This window comes from Saccostrea cucullata, unplaced genomic scaffold, assembly GCF_032062105.1.
Source record: "Saccostrea cucullata isolate Sc308-1 unplaced genomic scaffold, CSIRO_AGI_Scuc_v1 ctg1364, whole genome shotgun sequence".
Classification (NCBI taxonomy): domain Eukaryota; kingdom Metazoa; phylum Mollusca; class Bivalvia; order Ostreida; family Ostreidae; genus Saccostrea; species Saccostrea cuccullata.
In genome coordinates, this window is record NW_026921809.1 from 4389 (window position 1) to 26194 (window position 21806).

At 34.3% G+C, this 21806-nt stretch overlaps 2 protein-coding genes across 3 annotated transcripts; both read right to left on the reverse strand.

Moving 5' to 3' along the window:
* Positions 1 to 344: 344 nt before the first annotated feature.
* LOC134260754 (uncharacterized) lies at positions 345 to 14772 on the reverse strand. 2 transcript variants are annotated; one of them, XR_009990621.1, is made up of 3 exons: positions 14638 to 14772; positions 12393 to 13666; positions 345 to 355 (listed from the first exon to the last, which is right to left on the reverse strand). XR_009990621.1 is itself a non-coding variant. In XM_062743301.1 (2 exons), the coding sequence occupies exon 2, from the start codon at positions 13653 to 13655 to the stop codon at positions 13005 to 13007; it is 651 nt and encodes a 216-aa protein (XP_062599285.1). In that variant the 5' UTR covers positions 13656 to 13666; positions 14638 to 14770; the 3' UTR covers positions 11788 to 13004. The 2 variants fall into 2 exon arrangements, 1 of the variants encoding a protein (XP_062599285.1); XM_062743301.1 differs by lacking the exon at positions 345 to 355 and having other exon boundaries at positions 11788 to 13666; positions 14638 to 14770.
* A 4350-nt stretch (positions 14773 to 19122) lies between these two features.
* Positions 19123 to 21289, reverse strand: LOC134260749 (uncharacterized). The gene is made up of 3 exons (XM_062743298.1): positions 21116 to 21289; positions 19828 to 20957; positions 19123 to 19675 (listed from the first exon to the last, which is right to left on the reverse strand). Exons 2-3 carry the CDS (start codon positions 20955 to 20957, stop codon positions 19123 to 19125), a joined length of 1683 nt encoding a protein of 560 aa, XP_062599282.1. The 5' UTR covers positions 21116 to 21289.
* Between the last annotated feature and the right edge of the window lie 517 nt (positions 21290 to 21806).

A 21806-nucleotide genomic window follows, 5' to 3' on the forward strand; every position in this document is an offset into this window, starting at 1 on the left:
AAGAATCTTCACATAAATAATGAATACTCCCTTGATCTGTAGAAAATGCCGAATTTCAGTGCCAGATTTGCTTTCTACTAGTTAATTTAAATCAGATTTTTTATAATATTTTTTAAATGGAAGAATTTGATAACTGTTTTTGATATTTTTGGTCATACTTTTTTGCATGGAATTCAAATATATTACTTTTTAGTTTTGCGGATAAATCTGAGTAAACCATCCATGTTCTTTGTAACATTGTGTTGGGATCAGGTTCGGGCTACAGTAAATGTTTAGAAAACGTTGTGTATTCGTAAACAGAAAGAAATCGTTGTTTATCGGCAACAATATAGCTGTGCTGTAGGTCGGGCTTAGACTGAGAATTTCTCTGTTACCCCTATCAAAAGCAGCCATTAGCTTTTCCAATTGCATATTTGTCAATGTGTAAAGTGATGTAACATCACAGCTGACCAGCAAGCACCGGTTGTGTGGTTTTCAAGGTGAAGTCAGAGTTATCCATAAAGTTGGTGTTTAAGTTGTGCGTCAACAATAAATGCTTAAAATCTAGTCAATAGTGTAAAAGAACGATGTCATCCTTATAACAAGACAGGTCTTCAACTCATGAGAAGCATATACAAAAGACCGTGCAGCATCCTAACATATCCAAACATGCCCAAGAATTATTAGAACCTAACAAAGTTCGCAACAATTTTTGTGATTTTAGCATATCAGAAAATACCAAACATTTTTTTGATATCAAAAGATCATTTTCTGATATCAAAAATTGAATTCTTGATATTAAAAAATTCTATTTTTTGATATCAAAAAATCTTGTTTATTTTTTTATATCAAAAATTAGATTTCTTGATATCAGAAAATCATTTTTTGATATAAAAAATCGAATTTTTGATATCAGAAAATAAACAAGATTTTTTTAATATCAAAAAATCGAATTTCTGATATCAGAAAACTATTTTTTGATATCAGGAATTCAAATTTTTGATATCAGAAAATCATTTTCTGATATCAAAAAATCTATTTTTTGATATCAGGAAATATTTTTTGATATCAAAAATATTTTTTGATATCAAGAATTCAAATTATTGATATCAATAATTTTTTATTTGATATCAGAAAATACCTCAAAAATATTAAAACGGCGCCTCGTAGGAAATTCTTTAAAAATCTTTTCTAAAGATTAACAAAGCCATAGTCATATTTATATGGAAGCATTCTCGGGTAGTGCAGATTGAAGTTTGTTCAAATCATGACCCCTGGGTGTAGGGCGGGACCACAATGGCCGACCAAATTTTTACATAGAAATGTTTGGGAAAATTCTTTAAAAATCTTCTAATCAAGAATAACAAACCCCTGACTGGTCAATATTTATATGGAATTACCATCAGGTAGTGTAGATTCAAGTTTGTTCAAATCATGACCCCCGTGGGTAGGGCGGGGCCACAATGGCCAACCAAAGATTAACATAGAATTACATGGGAAAATTCTTTAAAAATCTTCTTCTCAAGAATAAGAAAGTCATGATTGGTCATATTTATATAGAAGCATCTTCAGGTAGTGCTGATTCAAGTTTGTTCAAATCATGACCCCCAGGGGTAGGGCGGGGCCACAAAGGCCGACCAAAGTTTACATAGAAATATATGGGAAAATTCTTTTAAAATTTTCTTCTCAAGAATAACAAACCCATGACTGGTCAATATTTATATGGAATTACGCTCATGAGTGTAGATTCAAGTTTATCCAAATCATGACCCCCAGGGGTAGGGCGAATGGTCAACCAAAGTTTTACATAGAATTATATGGGAAAATTCTTTAAAAGTCTTCTTTTAAGAATAACAAAGGCAAGATTGGTCATATTTATATTGAAGCTTCCTCAGGTAGCGTAGATTCAAGTTTTTTCAAATCATGATCCTGGGGGGTAGGGCAAGGCCACAATAGCCGACCAAAGTTTTACATAGAAATATATAGGAAAATTCTTCAAAAATCTTCTTCTAAAGAATAACAAACCCATGACTAGTCAATATTTATTTGGAATTACTCTCAGGTAGTGTAGATTCAAAGATTCAAGTTTGTTCAAATCATGACCCCGGGGGTAGGGCTGGGCCACAATGGCTGGCCAAAGTTTTACATAGAAACATATAGGAAAATTCTTTAAAAATCTTCTTCTCAAGAATAACTAAGCCATGATTAGTCATATTTATATGGAAGCATCATAAGGTATTGCAGATTCAAGTTTATTCAAATCATGACCACAATGGCCGACAAAAGTTTTACATAGAAATTTGTTATACCATTATGAATATCATTCTATATATTTATTACTTATAAAAAGTCAAACAAAAGAACTGTTAAATACACCGGTCTTACATAAGAATTGTTAGACCGCAACGTCACTCGTCTGTTACGTCACAAGTAATTAATCATCGTTCAATATCGGCGACGCAAAAATTGCCGAAGTTAAGAGCTACAAGAGTTGTTGCCAACAGCAAGGTCAGGAAGAAGGGACGAGTATGTTTTGTGATAAATAATTTTTGTGATACAATAGATATATAATTGATTTTGTTCTTTCTCAGCTTGATGTTTTATATTTACCGAAGAAGCCATAATTTTCCAAATAAAATGATTGATAATATAGCGTGTATTGATTAAATTGATTAATGTTAAGTGAGCAGTGAAGGGTATAACAAAACAGTTATAGACTGGGATTCGGGCAACATATGATTTGTGGGACCTGAAGGTGAAAATGTTTGCTTTGGCCTATCAAGAATCGTATAATATGGGAAAATTCTTTAAAAATCGTCTTCTCAAGAATAACAAAGCCATGATTGGTCATATTTAAATGGAAGCATCCCCAGGTAGTGCAGATTCAAGTTTATTCAAATCATGACCCCTGGGTGTAGGGCGGGGCCACAATGGCCGACCAAAGTTTTACATAGAAATATATGGGAAAATTCTTTAAAAATCTTCTTCTCAAGAATAACAAACCCATGACTGGTCAATATTTATATGAAATTACCCTCAGGTAGTGTAGATTCAAGTTTGTGCAAATCATACCCTCTTCCCTTTAAGGAATGGTTTGGACTACTTTTGGGTTTAAACTTTTCAATAAGAAACTAATGTCTGCTTTTATGCTAGCCACAGTGTTCAGGTGAGCGATGTGGCCCATGGGCCTCTTGTTATGTTGGTCTATTCCAAAGTATCAAATCAAAATTGCATAAATTTGGCATTTTTGGATGTACACTTTTTGTGGGTAATTTTGTGACTTTGCCTTACTTAAAGACAACATTCGTTGAGGTGAGCTCTGATTACCTGTTTTTGACTGGTGAACGGTGTTGCTGAATTTTGGTGAACGGTGTTGCCTTGGTTACTAAAAATAAAAATTTCTGTGAAATACTTCTAAAATGCCACTCCTTCTACATATTTAGTCTGATTTCAATATAACTTTGCACACAAGTAGACTACACTAAGATACAAATGTACATAATTCTTTTTATGGGTTTTTGATTTTGATGAATGGTGAAATTATCAAGAATCATTATTCTATTTATTGCTTTTGTAAAGATTTATGTTCCAACTGCTATTTTTCTCTTCCTTTATTATAAGTACAAACCTGGCCTGGGGGCCATAAAACTTAGATGAACTCACTTTTTATCTCAGTTTCACCTTTTCCAAGGAATTTATAGTGGAAAAGTGAGACTGCTATCAAAATTGAGCTCATCTCAGTTTTGTGGCCCCCAGGCCAGTAGAGCTGCAGTCTCAACAGAGACTTCTGTTTGAGTTAAATTCTTATATCTTACTCTAAATAATTTTAAAACATTTTATTAGATTATTGCTGTTCAATTAGAGTGTCCAGCTGGCTGAAAATATACAGTAAAACTCGTTTAGTACGAACACGGATATTGCAAACTCACGGATAAAGCAAAGTCATCCTGGATCCCCAGCCAAATAAATTTAATGAATTTCTTATACAGTCATAACAAATTACGGATATGGCGAAGTAATTTCATAGGTCCAAGCGACCTGGTTATAACCGAGATTTACTGTATGAATAAGTACATCGATGCCTGCGCCAAAGCTGCTAAAATATGATGCCTGATTTTTAAGTGCACTTACAGTATGTCACCATATTCATTAATTAATTATTTCAAGCAACGGTGGCCATAAAAGAATATTTTAAATTAAGATTTGAGATTGAGAAATACTAAATTTCATTTTATGATAGGGTCAATACTTGGCTTGTGTTTAAATTGTTAAAAACTACATGTGTATTATTGAATGAATTTCAATGTATTAATTAATTATCAATGCCAGTTCTAATATTGCTAAATGTTACTGAAATATTTCACGAAGGGTTAATAAATTTAATACTATGTATTTAGTATGTTTTGAAAAATGGAAAGTTATTTCAAAAACGTAACTGAACATTTTACACTATTATACCCCCTGCTTCAAGCGGGGGGGGGGGGGGTATATAGTGATCGGGATTTCAGTCCGTCTGTAGTCTGTCCGTCCCTCCTTCTGTCCGTCCGTCTGTTACGCTTTTACTCTTATCTGCAACTCCTCTTATACTACTGAGTGAAATTTAATGAAACTTTCACAAAATCTTTATTACATATTGCACCTTCTATTTTACTTTTTTATTCGACACGTATTTTACGTTTCCCAGAGCAAAACATGGACATTGTCATTATGGGAGGCGGGGGGTATCATTTAGTGAGCTCATTGCTCACAGTAGCTCTAGTTATTATTGGTAAATCAATTTATGTACACTGCATTCAATTGTTAAAAGTTACTGGAGATACTTGAGCAGGTTAATTCTGTTGTTACCACTTTGTCCCACATAAAGATGGTTCTCATCATCCACACATACACTAATGGGATTGTATACTTGTTTTGGTGTGATTAGTAGAGATAAGAATTGACCATCTTGATCAAGGAGGTGAATATTCTCCAGATCACACACCAGTATGTGACCGAAGACATCAGTACAGATACCATGGGGACGAAACCATGACTCCTGGCCTGTGTAGGAGAATCTGTGTTGTCCTGATTTATTCACCACCACTACTGCTTCTTTATCATAGTCTGATGTACAAATATCACCATTGATGTTTTCTGTTATGTAGAGTGGATTAATAAACAGTCTCTCTTTATTGTTATATCTTGTATGTTTTGTAGCTCTTTCCCCATCTTGTTGTACCTGGTGACTGTAACCCCCTTGCCCTTCCGCATCCCTACCAGTAAGTCTCCATTGATGTGGGATGAGTGTAAGCTGATTGGTTCCCAGTCTTTTGCTTTAATGAATTCAGTGATATTGTTATCCATTGTTTTCCTATTGATGACATGATTGTCTCTGTCTGTAAAGATCAGACCTCCATCCTGTGGCACTGTGTGGTAACCAAATACACCACTGGTTTGTATCTCTTGTAGATGATTCCCCTCTTGATCTGTTTGGACAATGTTACCAACATAATCACTGACCCAGAGTCTACCTGACTGATCTAGTGACATATGCCACACACTGTTAACACATGGTACAGTGAACTTCCTGACTTCAGTGACAGAGGAAGATAGAGACAATGTTTGTCTCACATTAGATTTCCATGTATTTTGTTTTGTATGTTTTCTTGATTCTTTGTTTATCGTTGAAGAATTCATTTTCTTCATTTTTCTGCCTTCTCTTTTAACATGGGGAACATTTATTTTTCCAAGTAATTTGGCAATGTCCTCTTTGCTATACTGTCCAGCAGTAAATTCTGGTGTGACTGGTTTTTTGGTCTCAGGTATAAGTTGGATTTTCAACATCTCAGATGTTAAAGAAATTAATTTTTGTGATTTTGTAGCAGATAGATGGCCATGGTACTCTTTGACAAGATCTTGGAGATAGCTGATGTAATCAGTGAATGCCTTATCTTGGGAATTTAAATCTTCAAGCAGTGAGTGCTCTATTTGGTCTAACTCCTTCATGTTCTCTGTTTGCACTTTGTCCACCAGACTTTTAAGAGACTTGGCTTCAGCCTTCATAAAGGTTCTTATGTTGTCCATGATCTTCTTGATTTCCATGACATCTTCTTTAATTTCTTTCTGTAAATCCTCTGACGTAGGAAGGAAATAGTCCTGAATTTTATTGATTTCCTCTTGGCAAAGTGAAAACTTTTCTGCATAAATTGTCTCAAGATCAAGAAAAGTATGTCCCTGATGATCCCTCAGTGTGGTGCATTTAGAACAAAGTGGAACCTGGCATTCTTTACAAAGCAAATCTACATCCTTAGTTTTGTGACTTTTGCATTTTTCAATGGGTAGCTGTCGTTTGTGCTTTTGGTAAAGGACCACTTCATGGTCATCGTTTTCTGAAATTTTTAGATGTTCATTTCTGCATTGCTCACACAATTTCAAGTGGCAAGGATTGCAGTAATATTGACAGTTTCTTTCACAGTCCTTAATTCCACATTCTAGAAAATGCTGGGGGGTACCAGGCAGGCTTAGTTTGGATAGTGCCATCTAAAATTTAAGAGATTTGTTATTGAGTGAAGTACTTCAACAGTTGTAAATGAAGTATAATGATAGCATTGGTTTGAATAGTACCATCTTAAATGTATTCGTTATTGAGTGAATCACTGCTACAGTTATGTTGACTCTCAATATCCTATACACAAAAATGAAATACATGCATTCAGACAATGTAAACAAGTAAACAAGTACCAGACCAAGATGAATTTTAAAAAAATGAGATTGAATTTTAACCTGGTTTCAAGGTTCACATACTTACAGTCTCTATGTTTGGCCTAGAATTGGCAATATTTCCTTGCCAACAGACTGTGGAATTTCAAGAAATTCACGCGAGACTTGAACGACACCTGTACTTTACTTCCTGGTTGTGGATAAGATTAACCCCCCCCCAAAGGCAGTTAGACAGTGTATAATATACTGCTTAGTGTATTCATAAAAGATTCAACATTATATCAGAGAATTATGTTTTAAATATCTAAAATCATTACAGAATTTGAAATTTGCTTCATAAAACTGTTGTAAAAGAGAAAAAAATGTGAATTTTTGTTTTTCCAATATAATTAAAACATTGTGTTTGTGTTTCCTGGCATTAATTGTGTAATGTAAATATAAAGGTTTGCAATTTTTTACATTAACCATTTAATTTAAATATAAAGGATTAAAGAGGAAAAGATAGCCCTATTATTTTTCAATTAATAAGAGAGCAAAAATTATTATAAGACTTTGACTGTGTACTCTTGTTTCTATTAATCTTGTCATTATCTGATTATAATCTCCTTTTAGTTACCCTTCATTAACCAGTGTACAACGTGTAGACAAACTGTTTAAAGATTTGTTTAGCTGTATTTTCTAATATTATTGTAGTCTGTAAACTTCCACATATTTTACATGGTATGCTGAATCAAGAATTTTTATCCCAAAATATATTGGAAAATTGAAAAATAAAATGATTATTGTGAGCATGTTGAATAAGACGTGTTTGTGAAACATTGATGTCCCTGTATGGCAGCTTATGGCGAGCATTAAAGTTTCTCAAAAGTAAGTCAAACTTCAAGGTCAAAAAATCAAAACATTGTTTATACAGTAAAGCAAATAACAGCCTGATTTTGCTTCATGCCTACTAGCTGTTATAATGTACCCCTCTCCTCCCTTTTTGGAGGATATATCACATTAAAGAATTTTCTGACAAACTTTTCCAAATTTTTCAGGTCAGAGAAGCTTGATGAGAAAGACTCAGGTTTAGATAACAACTCACAAGGTAATGAGGCTACTGTAGGGAACACATGGTCTACGAAGACGGAAGAGGACAAGATTACTAGCAGCCAATCAAAAGTTGTTACAGAACCCGAGGAAGAGGATGATGATGATTATGAAATTAAAGATTTTGACGATTAATTGGCATTCTTGAAAATCACATTTTGGATTTCTCAGTCGTATGGATTGAAATTTTGCATGTGAGATGTCACAGCCAATCAGTACATGCAATTTGATATACAAGTTTCTTTAAAAAGAATTTAAACTTTCGGATAGAAAAAAGTGAAGTAATGTTTAAATACTCAAAAACTATTAGGAAGGTTTCAAAAGTTTTCACTCATGATTTTTTAAATGGACCACTGCAAAGACTGCAGATTTCTTTAACAAGTTGCAGAAGAGACAATTGTTAAATCAATTTCATCAATGGATTTGTAATTATTTCTGAAGTACACCTACCAAAATAAACAGGATTGAACTGGATTGCAAAAAAAAAAGAAGAAAAAAAAAACACAAAGAAAAAAAACAGATCTAGTCATCTGTCTAGGAAAGAGGATTTTGTTTTCACACAATTATGTATGTTTATTCATCTTTCTTTGTAATTAAGATCTTTTTTTAAAAAGCGCATTTGTGTTTGATTGATCAAATTTGTTATTCATTTAAATAAAATACAAACTAGAGGTACTGTGAGCAATGAGTTCACTAAATGATACTCCCTGCCTCCCATATGTGTATAAATGGCAGTGTCTATGTTTTGCTATGGGAAACCCAAAATATGTGTCAGATCAAAAAGTAAAATAAGAGGTGTACAATGGCAATATGTAATAAAGATTCTGTGAAAGTCTCAAATTGCATTCAGTGGTATAAGAGGAGTTGCGGACAGAAGATGCCCAAAGCGTAACAGACAGACGGACTTGGATTACAGGGGCATAGAAATTGATTATACATCTTAACACCAAGTCTGTTAATTATGACCTCTTACCTTACTCCTTCAACAAAGTTGGCATGATTTGAGGAGATACGGTAACGCGCGTGTGAGTGCATTGTAATCTGGTGTCATTTCCGTGCTTGCTTGATTGATCTTTCAACAGAAATGTGCTGTCTAACGAGAGGATGATCATCTTTGCAGTGTCAGTGTTGAAAAGTGGGAGGATATATAGCAATTGTAAAGCTTTCCGTCCGTCTGTTACTGAACATATCTCATAGAAACAGCTTTCCCTGCAAAAAGTGCTAAACAAGGAAAGAAACGGGGGGAAAGAAAAAGTGCTTATTTGATAAGAAGTGAAAAATTTAATCTCAATTAAATCCAAGTTTTATTTGATATTTCATCTAATAATAAAGTATTCTTTATGCAAAATCTCTACAATTTACAAAAATCTCATAAAAAACAGAAAATATTTGCCTATGAAAAAGCTTACACACACTAAAAAGAACAAAAATGATCATTTCCTCTTACTTTAATAAAATATATGAAATTACTTGAGTTTGAGCTCAGCATCAGATTGGCCACTTCCTTTAAGTTTCCTTCGCGTAAATCCATGCGTATAAGATTGCATTTTGACTCTCCCCCAAACATTGTGGCAACCTTGGTAAGTTTCTACAGTTTCAACTTAAAATAATCTTGCTGCTTTTTCAGACCAAATTTCATTTTTAAAGTGGTTATATTTGGATCTTTGGATGTTTGTTTGGCTATAAAGGTATTAATGTTTCGACTCGGTTCTAACTTCGATCCCTACACATGTAATGGGAAATGCCAGTAGTCTCAAATTCTTTTTCTTGGTACTAGTGCATGTGTCCCTGAAATTTGTTTCTTCAAAAAGGCGACACAGCAAATAAAGCACATCATATCGAAATGGAGATTATAAGAAAACAAGAATATTTAATTATGCTGTAGTACAAATGGCAGTAGAGCCGACTGGCCTTCGAGTGTATTTTGATATGAGCAATTTGGGACAAGCAAATCGCTGTGTACAGCTCAATCGTTTCCGTCTTTGACAAGTTTTCAAATTGCCATGTGTTACTAACTGCAAACATACCTATCTCAGAGTGTAGAATAGTTACAATTTTCATAAGGCTTCAGGCAGGGGCAAGTATTACTGTAGATATTCATGTACATGTATAATAAAAGGTACATAGGTCATATGATTAAATACACCAGAAAGGCGTCGCACTAACATGTCAAATTTTTGGTTTTACCCCCCCCCCCCCCCCCCCCCCCCCCCCACACACACACAGTAAAACTCGGTAATCCGAGCTCGGAGCTATTTGGCTTACCGTGCTGGGACTCGTAACATAAAGCTTGCTAAGTTTTTGACATATTATATAACAACACAATCAGACCTGTTGATATACTTTTTAAGTATGTCTTAAACTGTAACATAAATATAAAACTAAGCTAGGTTAGCAAGGAATGTTAAAAATACCATTTCAACCTATAGTTTTTGATTTTATATATATATATATTGCTAAAGTGTGATTCATTTTTAATTAATTACATATTAAAATTTACGTGCCTTACCTATCGGTTTAAGTTATGTTAGAGAAAGATTTCACAATAAATATTATAAAATAAACACGGAATGTTGAAAACAAATACTGCACAAAAAAGTGGCGAACTGTGGTTCATTGTAAATGTTCACGACAATTGTTTTATCATTATATAGTTTACCTCTTGTAACTCTTTTGTTTTGATAAATATACTGTTATTATCGCAGACAAGAAAAGATAATCGACCGCCTATTCACTTGAAATTGAAACTCTAAAAAGTTCTCTCTTTAAAACCCTTCTATGTATAATGCCATGTATGTCAGAAGCAAAAAAGGCAGATGTTTAATGATATACTTATAATCAAGGAAACAAAACAAAAATCGGGATATTTCTATAACCGAAGTCCTACTAATTTCAGACGTACATGTATCCCTACGATTAAATTTTGTATTTACATGTATGCTGTGCAGTGCTGTGCTGTGAGTGAAATTGGGATCAGTGATCACCTCACCCCACCTCTACCCCCCTCCCAACGAAAAAAATAAAATTCTTAAACAGCGTCAAATACAGATAATTATTTTCTTTAATGCATAATATGAATAGAGGAAACTTTATACATCGAAAGTCAACATTAAATAATTCTAAATATAAGTACAAGAAAGTTAAGATATAATTAAGTCACCTCTACCGGCCGCCTAAGGTTTGCTAAGATTTCCAAATCTAAGTACTCTCTAGTTACGGTCTTAAGTTTTCACTTTGACTCACGCCAATACCTACCTTGACGATTGTGATCATTTTCGACCCCCAGGTCCGAACGCCTTGCAATTAATTGCTTTCAAAAGATTCAATTTGAATTTTACACAGGTGTCACAGTACACAGAATTGGTTTGATAGAAAAAAATATCCAGTCCCCCGTTTAAGAGAGAGATAATAAAATTTTAAAACTCTTTATTGTCGATTTTTCCTTTAATTAATTTCTTACACAAATTAATTAAATTACAAATTAAATTTTTTATTCTAATTTGATATATTCCAGAAATAGTTTTGATGTACAAATGTAGTTGTTGCACAGGGATAAAAATAAAGAGAATTAGCATATCAAAAATCATCAAATTCGTTCCAATTTATTAACAAAAAAAACAAACATGTGATTTTAGTCCAATGCATATTTAAAATAATTCCAAATAACCTTTTACAATCAAAACATTATCATATTCGTTTTTAGTTGATTTGTAAATATCAGACATACAGTTTCTTGAGAGATAATTTAATGCCTAATTCCTCAGATGTTAATTGCGTATATCAATACTTTCCATGCAAGAAATTGCATTATGACACGCCCATATATTCCTGTACCATTTAGACAGAGATAGTAACTAGCATTTTCAACTACTCTTGCCAACGTGTTGTCCTTAAATTCTCCCTGGTAGGAAACAATCTCAAACTCTTGGCGAATCTCTTGCCTTTTTCCAAAATGGTGACACAGCAACCAAATCTTATCAAATCAAATTGATCTGTAGAGTTTGGCATAGGCATCAAAATAAAGAGAATTGAATTGGTCATTTGTGTATTATATTTATTGACATGGGCACAACAAGTTGCCGATATATTTATACAAATAAACAACATAGCATAGAGTCAGTACTTTATCAATTCGTTTTTATTCAGCCAACATAAATACAAATAAATTAAACATACAGATTCTTTACAATATAAATGTAAAAGTTGGCATGGTGAGAGGATAATTCGTTAATGAGCGAGTTGGTATGCATAATGAAAGTAATGTGTTCCTCCCAAGAGAATTCTACACTTAAATTATGGTTCTAACAAGATTAAGAATATCAGCTCATGGGCTTAGATTGATTGATTGTATGTTGTTTAAAGTCCCTATCGAGAATTTTTCACTCATATGGAGACGCCAACACTTGCTGTTGGAGAGCTACCAACTTTGACCTTGCTCGGCACTCAGGACCATTGAGCAGGGAGGGGTCTTTTCCGTGTCAACACCTACTGCGAGACAGGATCTGGGTTTATACGGTCTCTACGTCACAAAGTGGGATTCGAACCCGCAACGTAAGGATCGACTGACCGTCACTTCACGACTCTAGAGCAGACGCTCTAACGACTGCGCAAAGCAGGCGAGTCACGGGCTTGAAATTGCACGATATCAAAAAATACCTACAGATGAACGAATCTGTTCCCTTTGTGCTGATAATGAGATTCAGGAAATTCATTTTCTCCTTGTATGTCCTCATTTTAGCGTACTTGTAGACCCTGACATAGTGACATTCTAAGATCACTTGCTAGATACCTTGACAACCTAGCTCAACTAATAAAAAATTAAATTATTTTTGTTCCTTGATATGCATATGTATACATATGTATGTCTTCCAGTTATATGACTAATATCGACATGTATTATTATAACATACACATTATGTAAATTCAGTATATCTCTTGTAGATAGATTTTTAATGACTATATAGATATAACGCAATGCTCTCATTATATGTATGATCAAGTTTTTTCTATCATTTGGATCCTTTTCTTTTTTTTGTTTCATGTTTTCAATCTCTTTTGCTCCTCTGGGGGCCCAAACTGGACTAATAAAATCTTGTATGGAGACGCCTAGTGACGTCATTTGCTGGCTTTGTTCGTAACAGTTTTGTGCTCTCTTGCGAGGAAAAACTCCGCTTTGAGGCGTCCTTGTTTACCTCCATGTCCATTCATTTTCGTATCTGATATATTGGTTCTCTCTTTTATTGCTCGTTCAATCCTTCCTGTCCTGGTTCTTGTTTTGGCCGGAAATAGTGTCTAATGTCTCCTTTACCTAATGGTCTGCTTGTGTATTTTTTGATTCCCAAATAACCTTTTATAATTCCTCCACTGAGTGAATCGATGCTGTTTAGCCTTCTGTGAATTTCAACTAGGGTAGCATCCTCGTAGGACAGCCTTAAATTTACAACTTCATTGGAAGTTGCTTTGCGTATATCGATACTCTCCAAGCGTGAAAATCCACTTTGAATTACGCCCATAGCTCCTATACTATTGTGATACGCCTGGTAGGTTCTACCATTTTCGACAGATCGGGCTCCTTTCTTTAGACCAATCTTGTCTTCTTCCAAAGGCTCAATTTGAATCTGTGGATTTTTTGCTGGTTTAGATGGCATCTTTAGTTCAGCTTCAGTTATATTTTCCTTATTTATCCCCTGGTAAGAAACATTTTCAAACTCTTTTTGTTCGCAAATGTAACCCCGATCTCTTTGCAAAAAGGCTAAGCAGCAACTAAAACACATCAAATCAAATTTGATGTCAACGCCTTTTAAGAATTTTTCTAGAAATAACTTTTGATCAGGGGAGTTGTATTTCATATCCCCTGATTTTTCGCTACAATATCTATGATGTTCCATATTTGTTTTTACTGAAATAAAAGAAAATATAAATGTAAAAACTTCATAATCACAATTCAGTCTTAATGACATTATTGTAATACTGAGTAATCTACTAGCTGTAGACGTCTATTTAATTTCGTTTTGAATTAAGTTTTGTTGTATCATATCAAATTTAATCCAATTCGATTTTATTTACATTTGAAATGTGTATACATATACGGTACATGACAAAAGATCATAGATTAAATGAATATGCAGGCATATAGCTCGAGATTCTCTGACTCTAAACTCTGCTTTTATATTGTGACTTGTGCAGGGGAGCCCTTGCACAAGTCACAATATAAAAGCAGGGGTTAAAGTCAGAGGAATCTCTGATTAGCATATAGCCTTCAACTATGTATATTCACTTCTTTACCGAGAATACACTATCACTAAGAGCAGATATAATTCTTGATTATGCATTTACATCTGTCATATTTAATGCCTAGAGGCTCTGTGTACAGTCAGAAACAAGTAATCTATTAGTGTATACTGTACATGTACCTGACACAATCTAATATAAAATCTGTAGTAACCTGCCTAAAATTTTTTTAAAAAATTATTCAATTTTTCAACGGCTTAAAACATTTTCTCATTAATCGAAAGATCCGATCACCTTTTGTAGTAGCTATGCTCCAAGATCAGCCTAAATGTGCATTTATAATGAAAATGTTTGAAATAAGCTTAAATGAAGATAGATACAGTGTATACTCTTTATAAAAATTCTTTTCATTATTTTAATTTACACACTATGATTTTATGATGAAATTCAAACATACAGTAATTGTTAATTCACAATTAAATTTTATTTGTTAATATAAAAAAAAAAAAATGTATGTTTTGCAAAGAATTACCATATGAATTTCGGTTTCATTACTTTAACACATTATAATAATTTATCAAATAATTCAATAATATATTAAAAAAAAAACTCTTTCTCGAATATTCTAATATAACTTACTTCTAATAGATCCACATCCAAATGACCAACAGTATATTCACAACACCGACTTATATAGCGTCCAAAAGTATTCTAGGAAAATACACAATTTAAAAATAGTTCACTGGGCTGTCTAAAAATAGAAACGGGGAATCCCAAATTCTAGCTCGAAAGTGAAAGTTTCCTGACCTTAAATGTCGAGAGTTTATCGGTACTCTCCAGGATAAAAAAATCTATAATCTTAGCAGTTAATATAAGAAGTAGATAGATATTTTATATATTCTTTAACAATTAATCTGGAGTGTGCATATTATCCATTTCTGTAAAATGTATTTTCTGCAAATGTCCTGGTTTTTGCATTTTAACTTTCGTTCTGAGAAATGTCTTTCTTTCACATTTATGCATTTTTTGAAAACAAAATAATTTATAAAAGACGTTTATTTTTGATATACATATACATGTACATGAATGTTATGTTAATGCGATTGGGTAGTATAGGCAAAGCTATATATATATATATGGCATAGCTAAAAATTAAAAATACGAGATCAGTTAAACAACTGTTAAAAGTATGTTTACATGATATTTGTTATTTACGTTCTAATCAATATTTTCAACGAGTTAGAACTTATATATCCCCACACTTGTGTAGTAAATATATAGTTTGCATTAGGTATTAAAATTTGATGAAGGGAAACTTTGTTCAAAAGAGCAATGAGGCTTTTTAACTCACCTAGCTTAGCTAACGGCTCAAGTGAGCTTTTCTGATCAAAATTTGTCCGTTGTCTGTCGTCGTCATTGTCGTCGTTGTTGTAACTTTTTCACATTTTCATCTTCTTCTCAAGAACCACTGGGCCAATTTCAACCAAACTTGCTACAAAGTATTCTTAGGTAAAGGGGATTCAAGTTTGTTCAAATGAAGGGCAACGCCCTTTTCCTAGGGAAGATAATTATGAATTAGAGAAAAGTTAATGACATTTTTAATTATCATCTTCTCAAGAACCACGGGGCCAGGAAAGATGAAACCCGTGTGGAAGCATCCTCAGGTAGTGTAGATTCAAGTTGTTTTTTTTTCAAATCATGACCCCCAAGTGTAGGGTGGGGCCAAAATGGCCGATCAAAGTTTTACATAGGAATGTATAGGAAAAATCCTTAAAAATCTTCTTCTCAAGAACCGCTGGGCCAGAAAAGATGAAACTCATGTGCATCATCATCAGATAGTGTAGATTCAAGTTTGTTCAAATCATTACCCCCGGGGGTAGGGTGATGCCAAAACGGCCGATCAAAGTTCTACATAGGAATTATATAGGAAAAATCTTTAAAAATCTTTTAAAAATCTCGAGAACCATTGAGACAGGAAAGATGAAACTCATGTGAAATTATCCTCAGGTTGTGTGGATTCAAGTTTATTCAAATCTTGATCCCGGGGATAAAGTGGGCCAAAATGGCCGATCAAAGTTTAACATAGGAATATATATAGGAAAAATCTTTAATTTCTTCTTTTCAAGTACTTCAAAGCCATGCTTAGTGATATTTTATATGGAATCATTCTCAGGAAGTGTTGATTTTAGTTTGTTCAAATCATGACTCCCCTGGGGGTTACAATTCAAGCCCCCTAAACCTCGGTAAACTTTCAGTTCTGATCTGATATGTGCTTTTTCCTAGCCGATTGTTCAGGTGAGCGACGTGGGCCTCTAGTCTAATACGGTACATCCAGGCAAATTAATGACCCAAATTTATTCACTGCTTATTATTAAACTATATGGGACAATTTCCATACAAGATGTAGTTTTCATGTTAGGAAATTGGAATTGTGTGCATCATTATGTCGCCCCGACGCGCCCCGAACGAAATCGGGCGACATATTGCGATTGCACACGTCTTTGTTAGAGAGGTTGTTTCTCGGAGATGGAAGGGACAATATTCCTGAAACTTTCCTCAAAGGACGACCACTGGTTTTAGTTGTGTTGTATGGTCATTTAGTTTCAAAATGGCTACCTTTGCCATGGAAACCTGCAAAAAGCGACGGATTTTGTCCGCGAGTGTTCTCTCTGCAGGTCCTTGAGCATTCGCCATGAAAACTTTTTTTTTTATTTTAGTGACTACTATCTGTACTTGTGCGATTCGCATTTAAAATTTTCAAATAAATTGGTCGGTTATTAGGTGGATTTTTTTTCTTTGAAAATTTTCAATATAAATGTTTATGGATAAAATTCAGAAATGGAGTAAAAAAAGAGATAATATCATTTTCCGGAGGTTTCGAAAAAGCTTTGAGTTGGGCCAATTTTGCCAGTCTGTCGGGAGAGGGCAAACAAATAACACACTTCATGATTTTTAGGCAAATGGACATTTTTTAAACTTATATGTATATTATAAATAACCTTTTTTTCGTCAGAACTTTATTTTCGCGTAATTTTGCAATGTCCTCGCGAAAATATCATTCTCGCGTTTTTAGTTTTCCTAAAGATTAGATAGAGCATAAATCAAATCTTGTCTCCCTTATAAAGGACAATTTGCTATATTAAAAAATTGTCGCAAAAATTTAGTGACCAACAATAACTTTAACTCATTATCCATCCTCCATGTATATATACACAGGAGTCAGAGTTTAATGAACGATTGTTGTGACCATATGGAAATTGCAAATAATTAATATAAGAGTTGTTTTTTTTTCTTAATTGCAATAAGGTGATCCTTATTAACATGGTAGATTACACTCCTTTTTAAGAAGGAACAAAGCATCATTCACACAAATAAAAACAACATTCAAACAATTAGGAAATAACAACTTATTAATCAAAGACAAACTTTAAAATAATTATTAATGTAAAGTAATTGATATGAAATTGACCATTAAAAAACCCACTTCAGCGTTTCCTCTTGTTATTGAAATAATCATCAGTACATGTATGTTCTTGTCTTCTAGGTCACTTAAAGTGGACATTTGTACATTATTTTCGAACTAACACACATACTTCCTGAAATGATTTATGGCAATTGAAATTATTTGTTAAATAAAACAATATATTATCATAACATTAAACACGAATCTGCTGAATTGAATCTTTAAACTAATTAAATTATGTATTTACATTAAAATGTAATTATCATACTGAAAGCATATTGTATTTAAGAAGTTGAAGGAGGAGCCAGTGTTGAAAATCAAGGTACACAGTTCATAAGCTCAACTCCGATGGACACAGTCAGAGTGGTTAAAGTGTTTTTGTATCTAACGTACCTTTCGAGAATATTTAGACGCCACCATGCACTTGCCAGTATAGAGAAATATACTCGGGTATTAAGGTCATTGGCAAGAGACGCATCTTTTTCGTGCAAGCACATATTGGGACTCATTCGAAGGATCGGTCACCATGTACTGTATTGGGATTCGAACCCGAGATTTAAGGACCTAGAGTCGCGGATTAAAGAGTTGGTCCTTACCTCGCGGATTCGAATCCAACTACTGGACGTAGAAACAGAGGCCCCATGTAGCTTTAGGTGCTGAAAAAGATCCCTCACAGCTTCATGGCCACGAGTGCCGGGTATATGCCTTACTTACCAGCGGCAAGTGTTGGCGTCTGAAAATGCTCGATAGGGACGTTAAATAAACAACCAGCTGTGGTGTTCATACCCTTTGAGGAATAAACCTTTATCAAATGATTTATGGTTAACCTCTTAAAATTGATTTGATTTCTATCGTAATAGGTAAATTATCAATAGGGTCAAAATTACAAGTTTTCCATATTTCCACGTTTGCAGTATGTATAAAAAATTTCCAAAAAAAGGTAGGGTACTAGCAAATAAGTTGATACAATATACAGTATTTATAAACACAATAATAAAAAATTGGTAGGCTACTCACAAATAAGTTATTGATACAAGGGTAACATGAACTAACGCTGATACAGTGACTTTGTTTTCAATTACAACTTGTCGTATAAGTCATCATTCATCAATTGTTTGGCAATTTTCATACTGATTGCCGATGGATTTATCCATTTGCCCGATGATGACGAAGGATACACAGCAGGGGATGTGATCATCAATGCTTTCTCCTTCATTGCACCGCTTTTATTCCCAAAGATATGCTGAAAATGATCTTTAGGGGGTTACAAAAACCAATGTTCGATGTCTTCAAAGGCTTTGATGAAGGATATGAAAATAACGAACAGTATTCTTTATCATAGTCCATAAAACAGTACAAAATAGGAGCAGAACAACCACGCACCTCCAAAAAATCAGAGGTGGGATCAAGTGCCATAGTAACGAATCCAAATAACTACTTTGTATTAGATACGAGAAAAACAAACAGTATACGTGTTTCGAAAGATACTGATTCCTTGTATCAGCAATCTTTAAGTTTAAATTTTTTACAGAGTTGGACAAATTTGCTAAAATATTTTAAGCAATCCTCATTTACTTAAATAATGAGATCATACTGGATGCCTTTCATGATTTAGTGACGTCTCCATTATTGAAATTTAAACAGGGATTAAACTGACAGAATTACTGGAGATACTTGAATACTGTGACAATGTTCGTGTTCCACTGTCCGACGTAAAAATTGTTCTCATCATCAACACACACACTGCGTGGATTCGTTATCGCTTGTTGTGGTGTAAGGAGAAGAGACAGAAATTGGCCGTCCTGGTTAAGGAGGTGAACAGTATTACTCATACTGTCACACACCAGGATGTGACTGAGAACATCCGTACAGATTCCAGCAGGCCAAATCCTAGCCTTCTGGCCCCTATAGGAGAATCTATGTTGTCCTGATTTATTTACCACCACTACTGCTTTTTTGTCATAGTCCGATACACAGATGTCTCCATTGATGTTCTCCACAATGTAATGCGGCTCACTATACATGTTCTGACCTTTTTTGTCCTTTTGAAAGTTTTGCAGCTCTTTTCCTGAGCTACTGTACCTGGTGATTTTAGTTTCTCTGCCCTTCAGCATCCCCACTAATAAGTTTCCATTGATGTGAGAGGAGTATATGCTGACTGGTTTCCAGTCTCGTGTATTAATGAATGGACTGATAGTACCATCCACTATCACCCTGTTAATGAGGCCTTTGTCTCTGTCTGTAAAGATAAGATCCTCCTCAAATGAGACGGTGTGGAACCCTGGGTATCCTACGCCAGCTGGTATTTTATTCAGCCGATTCCCTTGTAAATCTGTTTGGATGATAAAGCCTTCACTGTCACTGACCCAGAGACGGTGTGGAACCCTGGGTATCCTACGCCAGCTGGTATTTTCTTCAGCCGATTCCCTTGTAAATCTGTTTGGATGATAAAACCTTCATTGTCACTGACCCAGAGTCTGCCAGATTTGTCCAGTGACATGTGGAATGAACTGACAATACATGGTACTTCAAACTTCCTAATCTTGCTTACTGCAGAGGAGAGAATCATTCTTTGTTCATCATCGTACTTTGTGCGTTTGTCTTCAGGGTTCATTGTAGCCATTGTAAGTGCTGACGTAGAAGTCTCTAATGACTCAATGTGTCTGTTTTCTCTATTAGAATCGGATATGTCTATTTTACCAAGTAATTTAGCGACGTCATCTTTGTTGTATTGGCAGGCAGTAAAAACTGGTGTTGCCAGTCTTGGTAATTCAGGTATGCTTCGAATTTTTAGCTTCTCAGATATTGAGGATGTAAACGGAGGAGGTTTTGTTTGGGACAAATATTTTTGGAGCTCTTTGTCAAGATCCGATAGATAGGAAATATATCCAGTAATCTCCTTTTCTTGGGATTTCAAATTTTCCGTCAGAGATTTTTCTATGTTGTTTAGTCGCTGAATATTTTCGGACGCCAGTCTATCGACCAGGCTTTTAAGGCCGTCAGCATCAACCTTTATTGAAGTTCTTATGCTGTCCATTATCTTCTTTATCTTTCTTGAATCTTCATTTATGTCTCTCTGTATTTCTCTTGATGTTGGCAGATAGTATTGCTGAAGTTTTGAAATTTCTTCTCGGCAACGAGCGTATGTTGAGGTATACATGGTCTCCAAATCAATAAACGTATGTCCTCGGTGATCTTTCTGTGTTGCACATTTGGAGCAGAGTTGGACTTGGCATTCCTCGCAGAGCATGTCTTTATCTTTTGTGGGGTGGGTCCTACATTTCTCCACTCGAAATGATCGAAATCGTTGTTGATAAATGACCACCTCATGCTTCTTATATTTCGAAGTCTTCTTATGCTCATCTCTGCATTGTCTACACATCCGTTGAGAGCAATGGTTGCAGAAGTATTCACAGTTCCTTTCGCAGTCTTTTTTGTCACATTCTAGAAAATGCTGCGCAGTGCCTAATTCATTCCATTTTGAAAGAGCCATCATCTGAAATGAATAAATATGTTTTAAATCACAAAATCTGCTTGTACAACAATTACATATGTATTACAAAAAGAAGAAATTCGTCTGTGTTTGTCCGAACCATATATTTATATGAGACAAATAACTCCTTAACATGGATTTTATACCACATAAAAGTTTACCTAAGTCCTATATTGTCTTTTTTTCCATTTATCAAGCAAATGAAAAATATTTAAGTATTCATAAGGTATTTATGTCATCCGGTTATACCTGGTAATGAATTAATAGAGGAACAAATGTTTGGATCGGGGATGCAATTCAACAGAATATATGGCTTTGTACAACGACCTTCTTCCTTGATGAGTCAAGTGTTTTTGTATGGCTTATTTTTAGAGGAAAATTTGTATGATGCTTGTATTAGTGGTAAAAATTAGTGGAGTCGTCATAGCTTCAATACGGATATTTTTGAAAGTAAATGTGTTCTGTCGAATCAAGGAATTAAACATTTGTAATAAATTCACATGCGTCTAATAATATTATAAATATTATGAATTGAAGTGACATAAAAGAACTCTATGAATATAAAAGACACACAAAAAAAAATAATAATAAAATAAAATACAAGAACAAGAACATCAGGAAACATATGGAGATAATTTACGAACAGTATTCAACATCAAAAGTCCATAAAACAATACAAAATAGGAGCAGAGCAAACATGGAACTCCAAAACATCAGAGGTGGGATCAGATGCTATGGAGGAGTGAGCATACCCTGCTGACCGGTCACACCCGCTGTGTACTCCTTGTCATGATCGGGAAATAACGGAAAAATCCGTCATCAGTTCAGTGTATAAATAATGGACTAACAATA

Bases quoted from the DNA above. Each gene is read 5' to 3' on its own strand.
- LOC134260754 (XM_062743301.1), bottom strand. From the start codon at position 13,655: ATGGAACATCATAGATATTGTAGCGAAAAATCAGGGGATATGAAATAC.
- LOC134260749 (XM_062743298.1), bottom strand. From the start codon at position 20,957: ATGATGGCTCTTTCAAAATGGAATGAATTAGGCACTGCGCAGCATTTT. The intron at 19,676-19,827 runs GTCAGTGACAGT...CCTCATTAACAG, and splicing joins GGGTTCCACACCGTCTCTGG to GGTGATAGTGGATGGTACTA.